Consider the following 26,290-nt stretch of genomic DNA (forward strand, 5'->3'; position numbering starts at 1 on the left):
GCTAAAACCTTTGCCAACACATAATCTACATTTGCGTTTTACCTTCTTGACTTATTACCTTCAGCTCATTATTAAGCATATATCCTCGGCGGAGTCCTTACATTTGCATTAACAAACAATCTAATCTGTTGTGTTACATACACACTTTTGTAATTACAAATCTCTTGTTTATTGTAAACAAAGAGCAGTATTTAATGTTACGCAATAGTGAACAACTCGAGTGCTTTTGGCGCTTTGATTATGAACTGCAGTTATGCTCACGTTTGGGCGTTATGTAGCACAAGGTTGTTCTCATTGCATCATCGGCGGTCGTTTGCCAATAGATCTGTCACGCTTGATATGCCAACAGTGTACCGCATGCGGATTACTATAGCCGGTAATACAACTCCCAACAGTAAGTACAACGATCGATCAACGCACGCCGCGATGATGATGCAACACACTGCACGTATGATGCACTATTTCGTGTTTACAAAACATAACGTACAATCGCAAACAGTATGAATGGAACAGAAGAGTAAGATTGTCTAGATTGCATACCGATAGTCCTAAAATACCTGACTTTTTCATGCTTGGATTATGCGATATTTAAGGCCTGTAAAAGATGTTACAGCATGTCTACAATATGTTCAACCAAACTTTTAGTATAAAGTATATTTAAATATAATTTAAGGTTAGTTGTCATAAATATATTTATATATATATATATACGCTTGAATTATACACATGTTCATACAAAGGAAAAGTTTCAGATGATCTGCTTCCCATGAGTAAATCTTCTCTGAATCTGCTTTCGTTAGAAACCCGCGAGTTTAAAAAACAACAGCACATATTTGGATAAAAAACTGTATATAACAAAAGGTCAACATGCTCTTTGTGACGCCCTATTGAACTGTATTATAACACAAATATCTCATAGCTATTGAAGGAATGAGCGCATGATAGCATATACAATCTGAATAAATAGTTAATCAGAGATTTTCATACCAGAAATACGGGTCCAGAACATAAGCGTCTTAGAAGATCGGACCAAGGACAAGGACAAACACTAACAACCGTATCATTTCTCTTGAAGTTTTCTGGTAAAAAATAATTAATTTTAATTTGCTTCATAAATGGTGCATTTTTCGGCAATACTGTACAGACTTCATTCTTCGATATCGCTTATAAATTCGAGACTTCTGATTGAGGAGACATGTATGGCTATGAATTAAAGTGCAAGCCCACGAGCTATGTTGCTCGCCATCGGGCATTTGAGTACTGTAATACTAATACGCCATATTTTTTTAATGTAGAAAAAACTCACATTTAACCAGAAAATGCCATAGTATGTTAAGTTTTTCTTTCAATAAGTGTCCGTTACAATTTTGACACGTAGGTTTCCAACAAGTTTCACCTTGTTCTAACATGGCATGGTGTTACAAACAAACATGCGAGTCGCTTTAAAGTAAAACATGTGTTAAAGTCAAATGTGTGTGTGTATTTGGTTTGACGGGCCTCCAACTGCCAATAAACCATATATTGCATGTGTCTTTGCCTTCTTACATCATCTTTCCAGTACATGTTATTTTTATAAAACACAAGTGTATAGTAAACGTCTGTATGCAACAAAGGGATCTTAGTTCACAACAATTGCACATGGTTAGTCTTTCAAATATTTCTACTATATTTGCCTTTGTATTTATGATTTGTTAATGTATTAGTTAATGGTACAAGCAATAGTTGATCGTGTTCAATGTGAACATGAGTAATTTACATTGGTGTTTTTTTTTCAATATAACGTAAAACGTATGCACTCCTTATCGTACCGTATCGTATCGAATAGTTAGGTATCGAATTGGTATACATCGATATACTATAGTATGACATCTCAAAAGACCATGAAAAGTGGGGTTCAGCTTTCATTAATATATAAATAATACATTATTTTTAAATACTAAATAATTTTTATAAATTTAGTTGAATTATTATTATTTATTGTTTTTAAATGAACTTCGTGGCCGTTAAACGCAGTATAATAATAGCTATATACTACAACACTGACCGAGTCGTTTTATTACATAATTCCTTTTGTAGCTAATATTGATTGAACATCGATGTTGCATCATCAAGTGACTAAACATTCGAAAATTCTAATATTAACAATGGCAGATGCAGCGGTTTTGCGAATCGATTGATGTTCAATTTCCAACAAGAAAATACAAACCATGTGTATCCACAAAAAGGTTTCGATATAATAAGAAACAGAACATGTATATATATTTGTTGACATTTAGACACAATTGTTAAGACCAACTGATGATAACCTTTGAAAGCTGCACCATATCTCAACTGAATTTAAGTGTGAATTAAATAACAAAACATAATTGAAAGGTTAAGTTCAATTTGAAAGACAGTTTTTAAAAGTGCGACTTAATGCGTATGTGCTCGCCTCTATGTCCCACAGATGTATAATTGTGCTCTTACATTTCGCAGTGATCGATTATTTAGTTACAGTTTTCATTGTTTAAACAAATACCATGTGCTTTTACTTCAGTTAATTTCACATGACTAACGTCAATACAATGAAGAGGTAACAGCAAGAGCACTACACTGGCAAATAAATAATAAATTGTTTCTAGTATAAGGCGATACGTTTATAGTTTTGCAATCGTACACATGTAACCATATCTTGATTTAGAATACTTTTGTCACAAATAAATATAATTATTTAAAATATATCGCAAAAGACCTACTATATTAAAAATTGAACCTTCTAGTTATGAAAATAAATTTAATGTAGCTCTCACGCCCTTAGTTGCTTATAAAATACTAAAATTGTCTTATGCAAATGGTGAAACGTCAGCTGCATGAAAAGGAAGGAAATTATTTTAATAATTGAAAGTGTAAATTTATAATAACGCAAGGTAGTTTACTAAACATGTATAACGTAATTCATATAAATTTTCGATATAGAAAAACCACAGAAACACAAATATTTAAATGCTGTATTTTTTGCGCTTCACAATCCAAGTTTGAGGTTTCAATATACAAATTATTATACTAACAATGGTTACAAATACGTAAAATATATGTATGTATGTATGCCACTTTGGTATGATCAACACATTAATTGATAAGACGGTTTATGACTTAATAAATTGTTTATGAAAAGTTTCACAATCAGATTTATGTCAATAGGCATTATAAGCATATCATGTTTGCTTATTCTATGGCCTATTCACGTATGATATAAAGAACAATTGCAGCGGCTTGAGTATTATTCCTGGATGTGATAATTGACTGCTCAGAGCAAATGTTGTCCTGTTTCTTTACGTAAAATAAGAATAAACAACATTTCATCGAATGCTATGACACGCTATTAAACGGGACAGGCATTGAGGATCCAAAACCTTTCAGACGTCTTAAAGCAACGCGAGTGTCGAAGCAGCTTGAAAGCAAATGGTAATATAAGATATTATCCGAGCACAAGTGCTTTCTAAAAAAAATACTAGGGTCCACCTATTGGATATAATGAATGCTTCATCCCAACATTTGGTCATTACAGAATGCTTTATTACTTAGAAATCTTCTAAAAGCTGTATTTTCCTGCCATCTTGCGTGTTTAACAAGAGCTTCATACTCAAAATTACATTAAACCTGCTATGCAGATATGAGTGTCTTATTGAAATCCCAGCTGGGTACAAAGCTCCTGTTAATCATAACGGCACCATAGCCGTTCTGGAACACTGCGCTGGAATCTCAATGACCCGGTGCTATGTGCATATCTGATGTGAAAGAAACACATAGACTCTTGTGCCACAGCAGTTTTGATGTTACCAGCAGTCATATTACTTTGAAGTACGAGTATTACCGTTGAACCATGCACTGTTGGAAATATTTTTAATTCTCATTACGCAAACCATACAGTGCACTGTTTTTTCATAACATGAACATCAGGTGCTAGATAAATGTTGTTAGTGGTATGGTTTATACATCATCTGTTACTGCGCCAGCATCTATCTTTACGTATCGCTGGTATAAAAACACACGCAGCACGCTGAGCTTATTTCTCCTTTAACTAGGCCATGGGGAATGTTGATAAACGTTTAGTGAAACACTTTTTAAGTAGAACAATTATGTATTTATGAAATTATTCTGAATACTGTCGTCAGAGTATTCACTTTATTAGCATCGATTCGGGAAAGTATATAAATGCCTTAGGTTCGTTAACAAAAATAAACATTAAAACAGCTCCAAACTATTGTTTTTTTTTAAATAAATATTTCGTCATTTTTTTCAAAATGCAGTATTCTATTCAGATATTTTGTTTTTAAAGTGGTCGTGTTCGCCTTGTCGTCTCACGGTTGTTGTTGTGTCGCAATACATTTATATTGTGTTTTTCTATTCACTCTCATTCGTCACGTCGTCCAAACTTCGTTTATAATGTGTCTTCTAAGACTCTATTCGACCTTGGCATCAAAACAACATAAATAAATCCCCAATTAAGTGCCCTGTCTGTTAATCGCTATTAATCGTGTTAAAGGTCCAGCGTATTCACTGCGTTTGCCATGAACAAAGAGGAGCGTTATGTGTGCAAGCGATGCGTTCGTTGGTTTTTTGAGACACAATTGTATTATGCTTTGGAGTCGAACATATACCTCTACAATAAGACTGGCTGACTCGGACGTCTGCTACATAGTTTCATAAAAACTATTGCCAACGCAGGTATAGACTAATGAACGCTTTTTGCACGGTTGTATGCCTCAATAATTGTTGCTTAGCTGTTCATATGTAAGGTTCTTACAAAGTAACTTCACAATATATGTACTTACGCCATTAAAACACAGCCATTTAAATGGCACTATGCTATTAAAAATCTAATCTCCAAGTGTGGTATCGTACTTTATCACGTCACCTTGGTTTCATGAACGATTGCTTTTCAGACTTCACACGAGTCAAACTATGTAGTGAAAATCTGAAGAAAAACGTCATTCTGTCGCACGCGGTTACACGAGCAAGATGGCATAGAGTAGCTTTGGAAGCTTTGTACAGGGTTCGATTAATTGTTTAGTATTTTTAATCATTATTGGTGATGCGTTGGCGGGGCGTTTGTAAATTGCTCTTGAAGCATTTCTAGGGCACTTCTCCTTGTTAAAATCTAACCCAGCATATTATTTGCACGGTTGTTCACTTTCTTCTGTTTATAATCACTTCAGTAAGTCGGTGATCATTTTTTCTGTTGCTTCAGGATAAGAATGGTATGTTGTATTGGAACGTTATCTAGGTCGTGAACTTGTTAACATTTAATTCTTGCTGTCTTCAAGACGAATACTTAAATCAATCTACTGTTTATAACCCTATAGTCGTACTGGCAGAAATAAGAGTTTCCGGAGAGTCAACGCGCGTCTATGAATTAATGTTCTATTTTTCAAGGGGGGGGGGCAGCAGTAATACGTCTGTTCTAAGTCCCCTTTACGTTCATCTCGTTATATCTGCGTGTATTGTACCTTTATAGTTATTCCATGGCGTTCTAGATATCTAGAATCGCCGGGTAGACGTTTAACATGTTTAGCCAAAAACAATGTGTCTTCATTAAGTTACAGTGACCCTGACCTACTTTAATTGACCATTAGCTCACCTTAAAACACACCATATGCAATTCCAAGCTAGATCTGGGCAATTATGTTTTGAGCTTCAAGATGTAAGCACAATTATGTTATTGAGTCGATATGTAGTTGAGTTTGTAGTTGTTTAGTGTAAACATCATCGATATTTTGTCAAATTAATGGCTAGATGAAGCTCTCCTAAATGAACTATGTCATGTTCATTGGTTCCCATTGGTCCGACGCTTATTATTGGTTGTTTGTTTGGGTGTTTGTGAACACTAGGTGTGCTGATATTCGCATGTTTGTGTTCTATAAATGCACTATGATTGGAAATTACGTAATGTTCGATTTCGCAATCGTTTGAATGAAACTTTCTGAAACAAATGACTTATACAGCATTTGATAAAGTGAATCATAAACCTTTAAATAGGTATGCACAAATATTTATATGGTCATTTATATTAAAATAATGATACCATCGGTCTAGAAAGAACATGGCCAACATTTCATTTTTAATCTAAGATAATGCTATTTTTTAAACTTATCGTTTGTGAATGTAAATAAACTATTAGAAAATATTCAAACATGACTACTGCTAATTGTTTAAGGTTACTTTTAGTGAGCACATTAAACTCCCGGACAGACGTTACGGTCCGGACTGACGAGACGAAGGACTGATTAAGATTCACTCCATAACTAAACACAACAGCTTTGTTTGTGAGTGTGTTTTCTGGAAAGCGACCTTTTCACAGATTTTGGCAGATATTAAAGTTTGTCATTAAATGCTTTATATTTATAAATGTAAACATTGGATATAAAAAGCTCAAGTAAAAAAACAATTATTATATTAAAGAAATAACCCTCAACTGAGCGGGAACCACTGACCCCTGGAGTAAAAATCTGCCACTTAGACCATTTGGTCATTTGTGCTCATACAATCAGTGATGTACTTTATACAAGAAATCCTTGTATTGTAACAAAATATAACGACAGCAACAGAACTCTCCAAATTATTCAATCGTTTCGCGTTGAATCGCTTTATAATTTTCAGGTTTCTAAATCGTCAAAAATGCATATAACTAATATTTTAGAGCCTGGTAAATGTTCAGTGTTAATGTTTCCTCACAAATATCATAACTGCAACGAAAATTTGCGAATCTGAAAAAAATAATATTGTCAATTTACCAAAACGTGAAAAGGTCCCTTTAAGTAAATATTAATGCAGATTGTTTAATAGCTGTAGGGGTTATCGCGCGTTTAATGGAATCTCGACAAGCCGCGCTCAATCGAATATCCCTTTAATGATTTGAGTATGACAATAAAGTTCTGGTTTAAGCTAAGTTTCTATACAAGACAGCACATATGCCGGAAATCGACGATATCACTCCTTCTTAAAATGATGTTATATATTCTTCAATGTTGTCAAACTTGTTTCGCCTACACCACAATTATATTTTGCAAATAAAACAAAACAATACGATAGTTTTCTTGGTTTTATTGTTAGAAAAGTACGAAGATTGGCCTTTAATTGTCATGCGCCACCACATCACGTTATAGTAACCGCGTTATAGAAACCACATCGTGTTATTGAGATCAATCACACGTCATGAAACACACCGTGTTGAGAGAATAAGAGTGAGGCAAGACACTGTCTTGAATTTGTATTTCAATTAAAGAAATTGGACGTAATGCTACGCAAGTGTCTTACCACAGCCATACAGATATGTGTGTTCAACTAATTGGTCAACGTCAGTGTCACGGTGTTTTAATGCGTATTCGTGTTCTTTCATTAATTATGCGAGAATTGCACTTTGCTGACAATGAATGGCTACATTTAAATGTTAAGAGTCATTGTATTCAACCAGAGAATGAAATGTAAACCTTGCAATCAAACAACAGCTTAAGGACAATGATCTTGAAACGCGTTTCCGTTAGGATTTAAACCCGAGCTCTGACAATTCCGATTAACGATACTAAAACACGGTTTGTTCGCACTGGTATGAACAGAAAATGCTATTTATTCGAACTCATTTTAAACCCCTCTTGCCATCGGCAATCCAGTTTATCATACACGTATGCTATTGAAGCACCAGAACCGTTCTGGAAGACTTCACATGCATCTGAATGCGCCGATGCCTCAAACCCGTATGCTCCCGCAATTTTAATGTAACTAGCAGTCAATTCGTTTTTAAGTAGGTCGTAAGAAAAATGAACAATTTACTGTTGGATATTTTACACATTATAATAAATCCAACCAGCTCGCTGTTTTTGCATGTTATGTACCCCAGGAGCTAGATCACTGTTGTAAGCTAATTGGTTAATCCATCATCTGTTACTGCTCCTGTATCGTAACGTAAATCTGTTAAACTCACTTGAAACCCGAATCTGTGCTGTGTTCATTCACCATTTTATTAGCCCATTACAATAATTTTTGGAGCTGTTTATCAAATGCGGCACCCACCTATGAAGCACTACAGGTGGCCATACGACATAGTATTCATACAATATAATATAATCCAAAGTTGGTATGTATACTTGGTCTGATAGGTGCATATCCTTTAATCAACGAAATTATACTTACTTGGAATAATTCATTAAGCACTTGATATAATGTCAACGGAAAACAATACAAACATTTATGACATTATTGCATGCATTTTTTAGTATAACCAAGTGCAGACACGTGTGAGGAATTTCGGGCAAGGGTATGGGTAAATTATACAACCATAACCGTTCAAAATCACTGCAAATATTAAAAATTATAGTATAAGTAGTGAAACTATGATATTCGTACATAAATAGTAATATTTTTGATAATTAAAAAAAAAAATATTTTAAAGATTGTTTGAATTATAAAAAACATTACTTGGTTATCTTTTCAATTAAACGCGTGCTTCAATTCCTTTTTTGTTTTAAGTCAACAAAATGATATTTTAGGATCTTCCAAAATAGTCATTAAAATTAATACGAAAAAAAATGTGAACATGTGCAGCAGAATTATGTTGGAACGTTTATTTTTAAATGGGCCTTTCAAATTTTTTATCAATTATGAGAAGTAAAACAGATTTTCATAGACACCGCATAGGGACTTTACATAGAAATTATTTATTGAATATTCGTCCATACAATTGGCTCTGTGGCTGTTGTCTGTTTAGATAGTGCAAATAAATTGTTATATTTATCTAAACATCAATTGCACATAATTGAAAATAGTGATGCTTATTGTTCAGTTGCGCTATGTAAGATTTATGTGATCGTTTTATCAATTATCAAATCAAATCTGGATTTGAAAAACTGTTTAGGGCTGTATGTATTAGTTTCTATATAAAATGCATCGACATATTCACATAATCAGACAACGTAAACGGCTATTAGGCCAGTTCATTTAAAAAGGGCTTGATCAAATTAGTCTGTTCTCAGATTTATTCAACCGGTTGTCGGTATAGACTTTTGCAGTCAATCAAGATCTCATTTTACACAATTTTACACCTGCCACATTTATGATTTACAAAAACATAACGAATTATAAACGCATGTTTTTACTAAATTTTGCAGAAATAGTCAAGATATTTAGGGCAAATATATAATACCTAAACTGCATTGTGTACGCGTGAAATTGAATTTCATCACTATGGATTCATTTTAACCTTTTCTATAGGTTCCGGTACATAACCATTTAATTTACTTTATAGAAAAACTTGATCAGGTTACAGTGTTATGTCAGTACAATTCCTTACAAAGTTTCAATATTGGGTTTATTGCTTTTATAGTCTTACAACTGATCAGTAATGGCTGCGCATTCAATAGTTTTTCAATTGCATGTCCTTTGATGCTCAACCTAGTAATATTATTTGCTTTAATCCTCATAAAGTTGGAAATAAACAAAATACTAGAAATGGCGCGGCAGAGGCCGACGCGTATCCCCACGCCGAATGTTTGACCTAGGTGTGCCCCAGGGTTGGTAATGGGGCCATGCATAGTTGAGATTGACCGTATTGTCATAAGAGAGGTTCAGTATCAATTTGAAGTGAATCGGTGTTGAAATGAAGAAATTATAGTAAAAGGCAATTTTGGGTGGGTGTGGTCTATGCGGGCGGTGCGCCCCAGGGTTGGTAATGGGGCCATGCATAGTTGAGATTGACTGTATTGTCATAAGAGAAGTTCAATATCAATTTGAAGTGAATCGGTGTAGAAATGAAGAAATTATAGTAAAGGCAATTTTGGGTGGGTGTGGTCTATGTGGGCGGGGCCCCAGGGTTGGTTATGGGGCCATGCATAGTTGAGATTGACCCTAATGTCATAAGAGAAGTTCAGTATCAATTTGGAGTGAATCCGTGTAGAAATGAAAAAATTATAGTAAATTGAATTTTTTGGTGGGTGTGGCCTATGTGGGCGGGCGCCCCAGGGTTGGGATTGGGGCCATGCATAGTTGAGATTGACCCTAATGTCATAACAAAAGTTCAGTATCAATTTGAAGTGAATCCGTGAAGAAATGAAAAAATTATAGTAAATGGAAATTTTTGGTGGGTGTGGCCTATGTTGGCGGGGCGCCCCAGGGTTGGGAATGGGGCCATGCATGGTTGAGATTGACCGTATTGTCATAAGAGAGGTCCAGTATCAATTTGAAGTGAATCGGTGTAGAAATAAAGAAGTAAATGTAAAATAACCTAAAAAAATGAGTGATAATTTCTGACGCGGCCCCACCCCAACCGCTATAACTTTTGACCCAGGGGTCAGATCAAAATTCCAAATAGTGCAGGGTCGCACATATGCTCATAGCTACCATGTGTGTAAGTTTCAAGGTTCTAGTGCTTTTAGTGTAGGAGGAGATAGTGGCCAGGACGGACGGACAGACAGACGGACGGACGGCGGAGATAACCACAATATCCCCACCTTTTTTTCAAAAAGCGTGGGGATAATAAGCATTTTTAACCTTTTCAAAGACGCCGGGCAGTGAACACAATAAGTTGTCGTTTTATACCAACGCATTAATTGGGTGTTAAGTAATGCCCATAAATGCGTATCACATAGTATATTTTACCTATTCTTATTAGTAAACGTATATAAGTTGATCGACGTTATGTTAATTTGTTTTCCTCGTATTGTTACTGAAAAGTAATCTTGTCCATTTATAACTTGAACTTTACTGAATTTATTTCCTAGTCTCGCCGTTTCCGCTTTTACGGTGACGTTTTTTTAACATCATGTGCATTTTACAACAAAACTGGAAACACGAATACTAGTATTGCTTGGTTAAATGTGAAGCTAGGCATGTTATCGTGCATTTCATCATATCCACCATGTCACGTACTCATGAAGGATGATAATGAAGAAAATATTTATGGAAAGACCTTTAATCCTCTAGCCAATCGCCAGAGAGTTAGACATTTTAAAATGTTCGTATATGACAGTCAATGGGTCGCACGTTTGACGTTACGTACACTAAACGTTAAACCACAATTAAGTGTGATTACGATTCATAAATGCTTACGGCAATAAAGTATTGTGATTTCCTAAACGCTAATGTAACAGTCTAGACATAAAATGAAAGTTCGCTGTTTGTAGGTCATACATGTTCGTGCAAATATAATATTTATTTAATATTTAATAATCTTTTTGTCGTTTAAAGTTATTTTTACAAGTATGAATCAATCATTTTACCATTACCTTACTAATACTGAACAGTCAGTACAACATTGACATCGGTCATTTAAATTTCATTTTACTAGTGAGTATAACTCGTCATAATAATACCTGAGTCCCTGTCACTCTCCGGGAAATATCGTCAGTTGGTCCCTGCTGCCTCTGGGTTTACTATTCTTTCTTTCAAGTTGAGAAGCAAAACAACATATGAACAACGATTGCAATCTGATTTGGTAAATTGTTGCTAAACTCATGCCTATTTATTCATATTGTTTTTTATTATAACTATACGTTTATATTTATTTGTTTGTGCCATTTCTATTCAACCGCATTGCTTGGAAGTATAGAGGGAACATTACCTGTTACCGAAAGTATTCTTCCCATCGTTGGACCCCACGTTCATTAAATAAATCGTTAAATCTTCATTGTCATACATCGTGTAGTAAGTTCGGAATATACACCCTGGCTACAACGATAATTCATACCTCGATTAACGTTCTTGTTCCACAACCGAATTGATTGTGACGTAAAGTATGAACGACGTTACGAATTCCGTATAGACAAATCAATGCCACATTGCAGTCACGACAACAATTTGATTTCGACTGGCACAATTTGTCTTTCGTTCCTATCCTATTCGAACATGTACGTATTATAAACATTGTTGTAATTCTACGTAAACAAATGTGCATTGTTTGAAATAAACATCTTTAAACTAACTATTGAAGTGAGTGGAAAGACGGCCATATTAACTGTCTCCCAAAACATGTTGGTGCAAATTACCGACGTAATGAGCCAAGGTGAATCACACAAATGCCACATTGACTTTAACGATTGCTTAAGCGAATGTCAAGATTGTGGGTAATCACTGTAGCCGACACCGATGTATCTTACGTCATTTGTAAAATAATGCCAATCTTTTTTGTATCTTATCTGAATTGCGTTGATGATCGCTGATGCATAATGACATAATCAATGATAACTTTAACTTCAACGAAAATATTAAAACGATGTTTTGGTTAACAAAAATGAATAACTATTTTCAATGTATAAAATGCATTGTTAATAGTCTAATTTACATATACATAGTTGTGTTCAAAAGAAATCAAGTGTACACGCATAATACCTTCGGATCGATCTGATTCAAACAAAGGAGAATGTATTATACATAATTAAAAGGCGATTGACCTTCGTTCTTTAATGTTTGCACATTAAAAGTAGTTAAAATCAATCATCAGTTTAGATTGAATGACTATTAATGACGTGCCATTTAGGCTGAAAACGTTACTTTCTTCTACATTGACATAGAAAATTAATTCATTTTAGTTATTTTAATGTGTAAAAAATGATAAAATATCACAGAGGTGTTTTGAAGAGCGTGATCAGGTATCAAATTAAAGTGACATTGTGGATTCTTGAGATCGTTCATGAAATATAATAATTATACTTAATATTATTGTACTTAAAATAATGAAACAACGCAAAAAGCATCTTACGTTGGAATCTAAGAATGACGACCGGGAGTATATTATCAGATTTAATTCATCCTTGAAAACAAATCTTAAGAAATTAAATCGTATATGACTTTTAGCGGCTTATCCAGATGCTTGCATTATTCGAAAAAAATTGGTTATGAAACAAACAAATTGGCATTTCATTCGGAAATGTATCTGTTATCAACATACATATTAGAAGAAAACCGTAAAGAAAGGTTCACGAGAGTAAACATAGATTAGTCCATTATGCTCTGTCAATGGGTTTATGCACTGTGTACGTGTACAAAAGCATGCAAATGACATCTGACGGCACACAGAAGTTTGCCGAGCATTTCAAATACCATTTGCAAGGGAAGGGTTTCGGAACGATGGCATTCGTATATAAATCAAAGAAAGCATTTGCAAACGTTGCATTGAACAACAACAGAACGAAAACTAGACATTCAATTTTTGTAAAAGGCAATTATCTTTCCTGTAAAAAAAGATCATTTTATGAAAAAAAAATTACTAACCATTTTGTTACTTTTATTTTATATTTGTGTAAATATTTGGAAAAGACTCATCCCATATGATATTTTATAATAGCTCGCTATATCCAACTAGTATATTAGCATCGCTTGTTTTTTAGGGTTAAAGTCAAATTCCTTTCATTTACGCAAACACATTTTTTAATGTCTTAAGATTTTAACACATGTATTAAGAGAAAATAATTGTAGATGTAATACTCGAAAGGTGACTTTGTATATAACGATGTCAGGAACAGCTTAAGTATGACAATTACTGTGTTGCCTAGTGAACAAGACTATCAAACGGAATACTAAGCACGAATGTACTGTGAAAGACACATACATTCCCTTGCGTAACTCAACGCAGACGTGCTATTTGTTGCTTTTACCTCACATCTCAGAAGAAAATTAAATTAAATAAAATTGTTGAAAGAGATAAAATAGTAATTATTTAAGTTTATTTGTTGAGTTGTTTTTTAGGACACACTTTACAATTTTATACTGAGGAAAGATCAATGATAAAACAGTATTGGAAAGGCCCTTCAACCACAAGAAGAATGTTTTCTCACTTCAGTTTGGTGCCTTTAAATTTTATCCTTCCGCTCTCTGGTGTTTTGTTTTCTGATAGCATTTGCGTCATCAAGTCATACACAACCGTACGATTATGCAGAATATTGCATGTAAAGTGAGGAGAGCAGTAAATTATATGTAATGAAATATGATGACATTAATAACTGTGAGCATCATAAAGACGTCACCGTTGCTCGTTAGCATTCTAAGACTTTCAAATAAAGAACAAACGTATGGGCTAGAACAAGTACTTCAGAGTTTATAGACACACAGGCTTATAAGGCGCTGCTGTCATTAACATATTGTTCTAAACAAAGAATAACGTATTAATAGCTTTTAACATCCATGCTTGACTAAACACTCAAGTAGTTCAACAACATTCCATATTGAAGAATATGCTTTATTTTTAAGAATTATTATGTGCATCGGTTGATAAATTTGGGTCAAGATTCGTTTCGAGTCAAGTCATGAAGTGCTGTTGAAAATTTGTTTATCAATCAGCAGCCACATAATTGACAATTAAAAACTTGCAATGTGCTGATTTGTAACATTTTGTGTGCGTCAAAATTGGACACACAACCGAAACGTCTGCCCTTTTTAAGTGATAGTGATAAGTGATAAGGGCTTAATCAACATCTTTACGTTGCATGAAAGCACACGTGCATTAAATATACGGACAATATGTTACCAAAACCAAACATCGACCGAAAAGATTGTAATTGTGGTTGTCGCAAGTATCGATCGAGTGAAGCTTTACTGTAGGCATCAACGATGTATGGAATGTTCTTTTTTAAGCTAGTATATTACGCACAAGTTTTGATCTTAAAGCAAAATAATTGCAATTTGATAGATATTTGTAAATCTGTTTGAACACTTGTGGTGTTGAATCAATATCGTTATCTCGCTTCAGAACTTGAGACGGTATTATCACAGATTCAAAATAGCCTTTTAAACTTAAGTTGAAGGCTTTTATCTTTTTTTACTTAAAAAAGAAAGATCGTGTCATCATTTCAAGCAATGCTTTAAAGATGTTTGAATAAAATCATAAAACTAATTATTTGGATTGCAAATATCTTTACTTGTTATCGTTTTAATAAAACGAGTGCTTCGTCTGCGGGCTAGCGTTTGATTACTTTTGTAATTGTTCAAGGTAATACTTTGATAGGTTGATGAACCTGTGGTACCTTATTTGGTGGAAACGTTTCTAGTTTGTGTATGTTATTTTGGTATTTAAACGTAATTCTTGCACTGCATTATGAAACAACACAAAACGTGATTACACCTAGCTGCGATTGACTTGGTCAGTTTATTAACTGAAGATTTAATTTCAGCTCCAAGAAGTTACAAACTATTCTAGTATTTAAGTTTGGTTGTAAGTAAATTTGATTTGAGAGTCAAAATATAGTGTTCTGCTTATTTGGTCTAATGTTATTAAAGCTAATTCACACAGAAAACCTGGTGAAGGAATTCCAATCCCTGCAAAGACGAAAAGATATACAAAGATTATCCATGTTAGTGGCATGGTGTACAAAAAAACTATCCATGTTAGTGGCATGGTGTACAAAAAAACTATGTGCAACCGCATTCTGATGGCATATTCACTGAACTCAGTTGGTACGAGATGGGTTTTTATTGTCGATAGTATTTTCTCTGATATCAAACAAGTGGTCGATTTTATCTTATGAAAAGCCATAAACCCTCAAAATCAACAAATATTTCGTACAATATTTTGAAAAATAAAGTTTAAATATTAAACCATTAAATAAGCAATGTTCTTTATAGCAATAGCCAAACTTTAAACGCTAGATTTGGTCTGGTAACGTAGATTTAACAAGATACAAAATGCTCTTTTTTTGCGGGACAATATTTTCGACGGATATTCATATACCAAGTTAGTGTTCTGGTGTCCTATGAATAGATATCGCTGCGGGAAATTAAAATATAATATTTAAGTCGCGTTTGACAATAAGAAAGATCTTAAGCGTTCGTTGTTTATTTTATAAAAAAAATATTTACCTAGGGTTCTCAAAATCACTAGCATTATTTCCTTATGTTGCTAAGGACCTTAGGTGAGCGCCTTGAGCATTTTAAACGTCTTGTACGGTAGTGCGTACAACTGCCCAACGGATAACAAAAAATATTTTTACCTATATTTATTTTGTAAAGCTAATTTCTTTGAGCTCAGATGATAACTTTGCATTGTAAAACAATGTTTAGAAAGTTCACGCTCATTTCATCGATATTCTTAAAACGTCCTTGCGAGGTTGAAATATATGTGGATCAAGGTTAAATTTCACTGCAATGCTTTATTACAGGACATAATGTTTGTTATATGTTATATTGTGGGATGATACAAAATCGATGGTAATTCTGTAGATCTTTTTCTCTCGATGTTTTTTTTATATATTTTTTTCAAATAACACTCGCAGGGACTTTCTATTTAATTCGTAACATCCATTCAACGTCTGTCACACTTTTGAAGTTGGTTTTTGCCGTTGCCATAGGGCACAGTCCTACACGGAATGTATTACACATCGATCTATGTCGATGAGTTGGTTGAAATCCCTGGCAAACAGCAGACAATGTCACCTTCTTTTGGATTACTGTTCGGTCTACGTGAAGAAATGCATCAAAACGTGCGGACGTGGCACTCGTTCATTCCCTCATTCAATACTTCAACGTGGCGGTTTAAATTCTGTATTTCGTCATACTCATCTCTTCAATTATCGACAAACGTAAAATTAAATAAGTCACTTTATATCTGGATCTATAGGCTGAACGGTAAATATGTAACAGTTTTATTGTTATAATATATACATCTACTTTAAAAATGTCTTTCCAGTAATATGTATACTACACGTTCACCAAAACAATGACAGTTATATCGGCTGTAAACTATGCTTTAAAACGTTTAAATAGGCATGCAGGTTTTGAAATATTTCAAATCGGTATGATATGCGTGATTTGTTCACTATATGCTCACATGTAAATGGTGTGTTGACTCCACAATATGCAAATGCGATTACCTAGTTACAAATGTATAATCTATTTATATAACAAATCACAATCTTTTTTGTCGTACAAGTAGACTACAGCTGTTTGTAGAATTTTAGACCAATGCGTTTTAAAAGCAAATATATCATATTTTGAACCTTTTGTAAGATATTCTGGAGTCACTGTAGTTTGTTTATCAAGCGTCGTCGCAGACAAATAATATACAATTTAACGAGATAATGAAAAATCAGATAACTAAATACGTATTGATAAAGGCAGCGTTAGAGTGTTAAGGCGTTTAGCATATACCTTAATACATTATAATTTTAGTCCATACGAATTAAAAAAAAATCATTTGAAACGATAAATGGTATTGGGATAAATATTGTATTTCATCCTAAATTAATTCATAATAGCCAAAATATCGTAAACGTCACACTTGAACCCAACTCAGAAATCATCTCTGCCATCAGATTATCGAATGTTCATAAAAAACTTATCTGACCATAAATACATTTGACACAAATTATGTTAATGAAATTATTGAAAGTAGTAATTATGTAAAATGTATTCGTGAAACTAAATTAATATAGATAATATATTGCCGAATTGCATTGTAACAACATGGTCCACAATTCAGAAGAAATGACAACGTATCGACACGTACTTGAATTTTATGTACAGCTATAACGGTTGTTAATTATAAAACTTAACTTCTTGTTAATTCATAAATTAAAACACATATACAACATTGGTTTTAAATCTTTAAGCATACTTACTTGCTATTATGTTTTTGCGTGTCTAAAATGCACATGTCTATGTCACATGATTACAACTGAGCATTGTGAATTTAATGGTGATTGAATTAAAACATATTATCTGTTACTATTATTTTATTTGAAGTGCGAGGCAATGAAATTAATATTAATTTGCATATACATGTTTTGTAACTAGGTCTTGGCCAAATGTGACATATGGTTTCCAAAAAAAACGGTTTAAAACCATAATGAATTGTTTTGGCCGTTCAAAGGCGGTGACAGCATTTTAAATATGTGTTTTTTCACTTTATTTTGCTATTTCGATACTTCCAGAATGGCACTTTCATGAAATCAATAAAAAAAGTCCTCGACCTATAAATTCAATTTATACGTCGATCGACTTAATATCGTTTGTTTAAAATATACCATTCTCTATCGTATTGGATTTACACTTAATTTGTGTTCTTTTCGAGCCTCAATAAATAAACCTAAAGTGCGCTTTTTCTAATACTTTAGACATTTTGCCCAAGGGTATACATTGATGTGTAAATCGACAATTTTTTTAATGCAACGGTAAATAACATATTCAATAATCACAAAGAGCTTGTATATCAATATAAGGATAATGTTTTTGTTTAAAGAAACATGACGACAATTAGTTTGTACATTACAAAAAATACCGTTTTGCCTGTTAATTGATTGTTTTGCACTTTGTGTGTCACCATTGGAATTCCAGCCTTAAGATAATATTGTCTTCTTCATTTCAACCATCAGTAAATGCCTCTATATTTTACCCTCAGATTTATGAAGTAGTCATTAAAATGTAAAAGTGCAATTTTTTACACTGATACTTTAAGTGAAAATGGAGGAGCTTTTAAATTCTACCTTTATTAACATATTTTTGCGAACGCTCAACTGCGTTTTTTACGAGTGTGATATATGCGTTTAAAACTGACACTAATACCATTAGCGCTGTCACATGGCTGTCGCGACTATCGGATTGACTGTCATTAATACCACATTAACTTTCAACTTCGCCTTCACTGTTATTGATTGGTTTCACTGCATGCTATAACGATGTATGAAATGCCAATTTTCGAATTACAGAAGTGATTTTTTAAAACAGCATAGAGTTGATGACAGTAGCAGCAATTTAATTGCAATTTCTTATCAATGTACGTTATAGAAATTTTAGCTTTGGATAAATATCGGTATCAGGTTTCTCACTCAGGTTCGAAATGCTTATTTAAGCTTGGACTTTAAAGTTCAATCATCCCGTCATTTGAAATGTTACCATATAGTTATTTGAATGAAAGTTTAAAAAACGAATGGTTGGATTTAACAAACTTCTTCTCTGTGATTGTATTTGAAAAGGCACATGCTTCAAGTAAATATTTGTTTTTGGTGACAACCAGAATGATCTATTGAGATCCGTTTTGATTTAACATATACATTATTATAAGAAATTATGTTTGACACACATAGTTTAAGACTGTTGAATCATCTTAATTTAAACGCACCGTTTAAAAAAAGTAAACATATGTTGATACCAAAAAGCGTTAAACGAAAGCAACTTATAACATCAACTTATTTATTATAAAGTGCTTTTCACAGGCAATTTAACGGTACCTCAGCGGGGCGCTTGAATTTCGAAATCAGAGTCCCCGGGGCGCCTGAAATTTTCCGATCAGTGTATTCTGATATTTATTGCAGCTTAAGATCAAAGCGCTATCGACTTCGCAGAAAATTTTGAAAGTCGATTTACGATCCTTTGTCGCTTTACCCAACTAAAGCCCGCCTAAAGGCAGAGCGTCGCTGTATTAGAAAATCAATATTGGCCAACGAGAGAGAACGCTTTGTATGAGCGACAGCAGAAGGCAGGCAATACCTGCAGTTAAATCATGCAGACGACTCGTGACGTACATATAATTGCCAAAGAAATCTTAACCAGTTAATAAGGAGACTGATGATGGCAACTGGCCGTAATCCTCGTGGACAACGTGAATTTCATGCATAATTCCGTCAAAACATCTATTCGACTTGTAAAGTGTTTACACAAATTTTCGTTGAATTCATAACGCAACTGTTAATTTTTGTTGAAATCTCAAATTGGAATAATTAAATTTGTAATCCGAAACCTATTCCCGTAAGTCGATGTTAACGCGTTTTTAATCCGAAACACACTTCCGAATGTAAATGTTACCGCAACGTTGAAATATTTTTGCTTCAAATTAGCAGTGCAAATATATTTTGTGTCGAATCTTTTTTTCTACTACAAAGAGCGCGAAACGTATGCAGCATGTACAACGTCGCGTTATTTGCATAGACAGCGTGCGTGTATTTAGCGTTTTAACAAGCACACAACACGTCAGGGGATCGACGCATGTTCAGAGGCAATATTATATCAAATCTATAAATAGTCACTTAATTTATTTGATACTATAGAAAAATGGCAATTTTCGTGTTAAAGAAATAATTAAGAGCTTTTATCGTAAATATTTACCAGAAAGTGATTTATAAAAACGGAATAAACGGGATTTATATCGGGTAATAAATAGAAACTTGAAAAGTAGTAAGTATGCAGTAATAGAGTCGGGTTAAAACGGATGTATTGGGATATCGTTCGAGTTGGTATTGTACTATCTATGTGGGAAAGTTTTAAAACAATTAAACAATATATATTTCTTAATGACTTGGGGATTTTCTTGAAGAGTCATAGCGCATCAAATGACGTCTTTTGACGCTGTTTTTCTTTGAGTTATAACGCACCATAGGAAGTCAATTGACACGTTCATTTAAAAAAAAATTGACGTCGGGAGGGAACATCCCTCCCGAATCACCCCTTTCAGCCCCGGGGCGCCTGACAAAAATCCTAGGGAAAGCACTCAACTAGAAGAGTTATTCGCTCGAGTTACTAGTAAATCAAAGGGTACAACTTTTAAGGGACTATTTATTGTGATTATCGGAGTTTAAATATCAGTTATTCCATTATGCCATTTTCGGTTCGGAAGTTGTTGAGAATAATGATATTGAGAAACGTTTAGGTTTTTATAGGTGTAACGTAATTATCTTTCTTTTTTTAAGAAACCCTTGGTTTAAGTAAATTATGAGACGCAAACTGTAATATGGCAAAGCTTTTTAGAATAAAAAAATATATATTTTAATTCCTAAGCAACCGATGCTAGTTTAAATTTAGTTCCAAGACATTAAGTTTTGCATAATAATGTATTATTAACTCAAAACAAACCACACTTTTCTTTCGTGCTTTACATTTTCCGCCTTGAGAGTGAGTTTTGGATCATGATTTAGCCGCCATGTCGTGCAATGTTGAGGACCGATTCTTCAGTGACGATTTCGGCAACCGTCATCACCGTAACCAATAGATAGAGAATAATAATGACATGTGATGTGATAATAAGCAAAATATTTAAAATTAAGATATGAAATTATTTATTTAATTAAAGTAACATAAATACTCAAAATTAACGAATATTTCGTTCAGTACTTCGACAAAATAAAGGTATCACATAAAAATCACTTTTCTTTATAGCAATAGCCAAAATTGCAACGCTAGATTTGGTATGGTAACATAGATTTATAGAGATACAAAATGCTCGTTTTTTATATTTGTGTGGCGCACTTTATTCCATTTTAATTTAACGCAAAGATATCTTTTCATACGACACACGAACACAAACTAGGTGCATGAATATGTGTTTAATATATTGTTCCGCAATACCATGGTGTATCTTGTTAAATCTATGTTACCAGACCACATCTAGCGTTCAAATTTTGGCTATTGCTATAAGAAATATTGCTACTATTAATGTATTCATTTTTTTGCGAAATATGGAATGAAATATTCGTTGATTTTGAGGGTTTATGGGCTTTTAAGATATGCAATTATTTATAATTGAAGAATGTGATATGTCCAGCTCAAAAACATCTGATAAAAATATTCATTTGAAAAACACTAAAATATCACCGCAGAGCAAGTGTAGATCTTTAATATCTACTTGGCCTGCACTTTACTGAATAACTTGTGTAAAACAGCTGTCCTAATGATATATACTTGCCTTGATCGAAAACGGCTAAGGCTCGTTGAAAAAGATAACTGCATGGAATGGGCATATTTGAAACCCAGTGTATGTATTCCGTTGTTAGGGGAACTTTTCGTTTTCATAAATATTAAAGACATTAAAAGTACGCTTTAGAACCAGATACTCTTCTTTTGAAGTCTTCAACAACGATTATTTTAGCGACAATTGGTATAAACGACAAAGTTCATACCGCTACGTTGTGACTGTTTTGGATGAATTTCCTTGAACAATTTCACAATGAAACCAATGAGATTTCAAATTAATTATTATTGTCTCAGAAATTTTGCATAGGCCCCGTTTCCATAACTTGTTTACGTTTTTTTAAACTTTAAAACACCTAATTTATTTGTTAATCTTAACGTTAATGAAATCTGTCAAAGGCAATGTATTGTTTTCACAAATTCCTTTTTATATTATCAAAGAAAGAATTAATTTTTGAAAATTTATATTAAACAGAATAAGTATTCAATAAATCAAAAATGTTTGTTGAATAAACGAGTTTACGGTTTATGGCTTTTTATTTTTTCAAAACCTGAGAGAATATGGTTGAATCAACTGTAATATGTGTTCTTATTCTTTGATGCAATTTTATGTTCATTTCCGTTTTACTGGTTTGCTATAAGACAACGCTTTATTAAAAATATCACAACAAAAAAGGTTCGCCGAAGTGTGCTTATAAGCAAAGAAAAAAAAAACGTTTCGCTCCTTTAATTATATAAGTTAAGATAGCACGTATTTGTTTGTGTTGTATTCGTTGTATAGACATATTCATATTCCTCACCCATCATTAGTGGTTATTGGTAAGTTCTCGGGTTCCGTATCATATCCCTGCACGCACGTGCTCATCATAAATTGCGGCCAGGTGTTACAGTTGCAGTGCTTAAACTTAACTGTTTGCAGATGATTGGTGCTTAAATATTCAAGACTAACAAGCAGTACATATCCCCCCTTCCCCCATTTTATATTATTGTTAACGTATAATATTTCGACCTCCGTCTCGACTGTAAATATTTTTAAAGGATTGCAAAGGAATTAAGGTTAACGATTTGTATGCCTGATTTCTTACCTCAAATTCGGACGCACTATAACATTACACACTGTGATTGGTTTCGATTACTCATTTATCCGGATGACCTTTTAATATTTAAACAAATATGTAACTGATTAATTTTTTGGCTTAATCTTTATTTTTAAAGCATATTTGTTATCTTAATCGTTCTATATTCAGAACAGAATATGAGTAACGGTTATTTACTAAATTCTACAATTTGCACATTCAGTCATCTTTAATTGTTTCCAAACCTTTGATAGGAATGATCTCAAATAAATATATTAGCATTTAATAGTCTTGATAAAAACAACAACAGTTTCTTGTGGTATGTTGTGTTGTGTTGCATGTCGTCTATCGAAGAAGAGTTAGTCTCTTGCCTTATATAAAAGACTAGCGTACAGTCACAACAATGAATCTACTGATCATTTATCGTTTATTAAACAAATTTACACCTCCAGCCAAAAGCATGAATGATATTAAACTTAAATCATAGTCTGTCTAGGAGTCAGCAATTACATGTTATTCCACACTGTAACATTTTGTAGGTGCTGATATATGAAACACAGCGTGAAATACATTTCCAGGATCTCTGCTTTAAAAAAAAGAATTACATGACCTGTTAATAAACAGCACAATACTTTAAGTCTCGGGAAAAGTTGTGTATGAAATATTTAAGTTGTCAAATAATGTGTCTGGTTGCATCTTCATGTACAATATTTTTTACTTGTATTTATGGTGATAAACATTAATTGCTATAATTGCTAAAATGCACAGAGTAGGAGAATGTACATGGTAAGTGCTTTGTTGAATTATTTATTGGATTAAATATTCAATACATTGCAAAACAGCTGCAAACCAGCAATTGGTCGGAGCTAGACACAATATGAGTTGAAAAAAACATTCTCAAGTTTTGAGAATTTTACAATTAATTTTGATACTTTGCAAGCAGTTGAGATGCCAATTGGGATTAAGCTTGCATATACCGCAGTATGAATGCTTTTATTCCCCGCCAAGTGTACGCGTTTGTCCCTTGAATGTCATGTCGACTGTCGAGCCGCATGCTCAGATGTCAAATGTTGCATGAACAGCGTGCAACGTATTATGTGTCTACTATACACAATCAAAAGTTGATGCTCCAAATATTTTCAAGCCCAATGCGTCACGTCAATCTAAGAAACACGCGATAAAGAATTTTTAGCCTGGTTGTTGTTGTTGTTATGCACGCTAGACTTTCACGTCTATTGACTAATGCGAAGTAACAGATTTCAAGACAGATGGCTGGCTGCATAGGATAACTTTCACAGGTTCTTCATAGTTCGTGCATTTTACTAGCAAGGAAAATCCAATGAATGAATATTGATAAAATGTGTAAAAACTAATTCGTTGAAACATGTTGGATATCAAATACACATATTTAAAGTTTCTCTAGTGTGTAGTCTAGTATACAAACACTCTCGGATGACTTACGGACTTCAATAATTGGCAGATGCATTTCATAATTTGTGTAAATACGTTAAATGTTTGATACACATATACTGTTGGTGGATAAACCAGTTAAGTAGTAACATATATTTTGACATATCAAATAATAGTAGGCTATCAAATCACTGAGTTGACACTCGGTGGCCGCTTATGATAATACAGATATGTAAATTATGTAAGAGTGCAGACTTCATGTGTACAGCTCGGTAGCTTTAACAGTATTAGTTTAAAGTCAACAGTGTTAAGTATCATTTTATATCTCCATTGTCAAAAACGAACTAAAAGGAGTTGTGTATTATTTATGGGCTAAAATTTTGCTGCGTTTTTAAGTTTTTATTATTTTTTACTTTGAGCCATTCGTTTGATATCCCGTTTGATATTAATCGTTTATGAAGAAAACATACATTATTTGCGTATTCAACAACGATTTCTTAAAATAAGTTTGAATGCATTTGGACATGTGGAACTATTCTTGTGTGCATGTATTCAAGAATAGCAATTAATACATTTTGATTCCGCAAACTAAGCATATTAAAACGTCGCAGCTAACTTTTTTACAAACAATACCAGTGGTAAACGTTCAAACTGTCTCCCTTGTTGAACAGTGAACGAGTTGCATGTAAAAGTGACATTTACGAGCCCGCTATGTTTAAACATTCTCTACATGTTCCTTTATGTTTTTAATCTTGTGAGGTTAAGATAGTGGTAATCAACTTTAGAGCGACACGCGCGTATTTGATTAATGCTTAATCACACCTCGATATAAGTTGGTATTTTTTTATATAAAACATGAACGCAAATTTTATAACTTCTCTGTAATGTTTTCGTGGCAAGTTCGACGGAAAATCCACAGAATTGTGGATTTCTCTTTCAACCGTACGATGTATTACTTTTCTGTAACTTCACCTTTTGATTTATATATACAACTTGACTATTCAAGTAGTTTACGCTGTGATACAGCTAAACTTTATTTGTAATCACATTGGTAAGTTCAACACGACTACTAATTTGAAAACGATATAATACAAATTAACGCGATCTTGAGCGAATTAAGTATGTCATAAGAATGTTGCTTTTAAAACTGGACGGGCTATACCAAGTGTATTCGGACGAAAGTGAGACAAAGGTGCAGTTTGTTAATAAAAGCGAGTAAAACTTATTTCCTTTTATTTTAGCCGCAAGACGAAAACATGCGGCTTGTATGGTAAAGCATGTCACCAATTCAGCGACATACGATGATAGACAAATCGAGCGTGTGTTTGAAGCTTCGAAAATCGCGGAGCACGTCTGGGTCAAGTGAGGTCAACTTGAGAAGTGGACAAGAAGTATACAACGAGATGATGGTCTCCGTCTCCCTGGGAGAGAGTCTCGGTGAAGACACGGATACGGGCAGTGTTGATAAGTCACGACTCGGATTACTTGAAGCCTGTCGCGTTCACAATCACGGTGCGAAGTTTTGCAAAAGGGACTTCTGTGATGTGATTGTTAATGATGTAAATGATAAATGTCGAAATAATAAGAACCTTAGTGACCACTTTTGTGAAATAAGTGAAGCGAGTGTAAATATTGAAGACTTGGACGACGATTCAAATGATATCAATCACAGTTCTGAACAAAAGAACGCGTACAGTAGTGTATGTGAACGAGCGGATTGCTGTTTTTTTCAAACATACACAGAAGCTGGCTTTAGACAGGATATCCTAAAATCAAGGTATTGTGTTAGTTCATTTACATGAAATCGCATATATATTGTTGTTGAAGTATGCGAAGAAAGAATTACATGGCGGTATTTTGTTTCTTTTAACATTTCAGAAAAAAATACATATTGCCAAATCGAAATATGTTAGTTTTTTTCTTTTCTTTAAACAAGATAACCCGAACTATATGGCTGATTTAAACTTTTAACAATTAAAAAAAGTAAATAAACAATAAACTACAAAAAAGACACACACACTCACGTTGTGATTTTAAATGAACTTAATTGTTTATCTATAATTTGAAAAAGACCAACACAAAATCATTTAGGTTTTTATTGTTGTTGCTTTCCAGTTTTTCAGAATTTAGGTCCAGAATTATTGTGTGTTGGATGTTTCAATCTTGTT

General features: G+C 33.6%; 2 protein-coding genes across 2 annotated transcripts in view; both read left to right on the top strand.

The window, feature by feature from the left end:
• The window catches only part of LOC127875882 (uncharacterized), a 223,695-nt gene that overhangs the window by 38,424 nt on the left and 158,981 nt on the right, over positions 1–26,290 (top strand). The window lies entirely within an intron of this gene.
• LOC127875883 (uncharacterized) overlaps positions 25,436–26,290 on the top strand; it is a 158,863-nt gene continuing 158,008 nt past the window's right edge. Inside the window, exon 1 of the mRNA XM_052420624.1 lies at positions 25,436–25,899. Within this exon, the coding sequence (XP_052276584.1) occupies positions 25,526–25,899 (374 nt within the window). The 5' untranslated portion in view covers positions 25,436–25,525. The remainder of the gene's footprint in view (positions 25,900–26,290) is intronic.

The sequence above is a fragment of the Dreissena polymorpha genome, chromosome 4 (assembly GCF_020536995.1).
Source record: "Dreissena polymorpha isolate Duluth1 chromosome 4, UMN_Dpol_1.0, whole genome shotgun sequence".
NCBI classification, from domain to species: Eukaryota; Metazoa; Mollusca; class Bivalvia; order Myida; family Dreissenidae; genus Dreissena; species Dreissena polymorpha.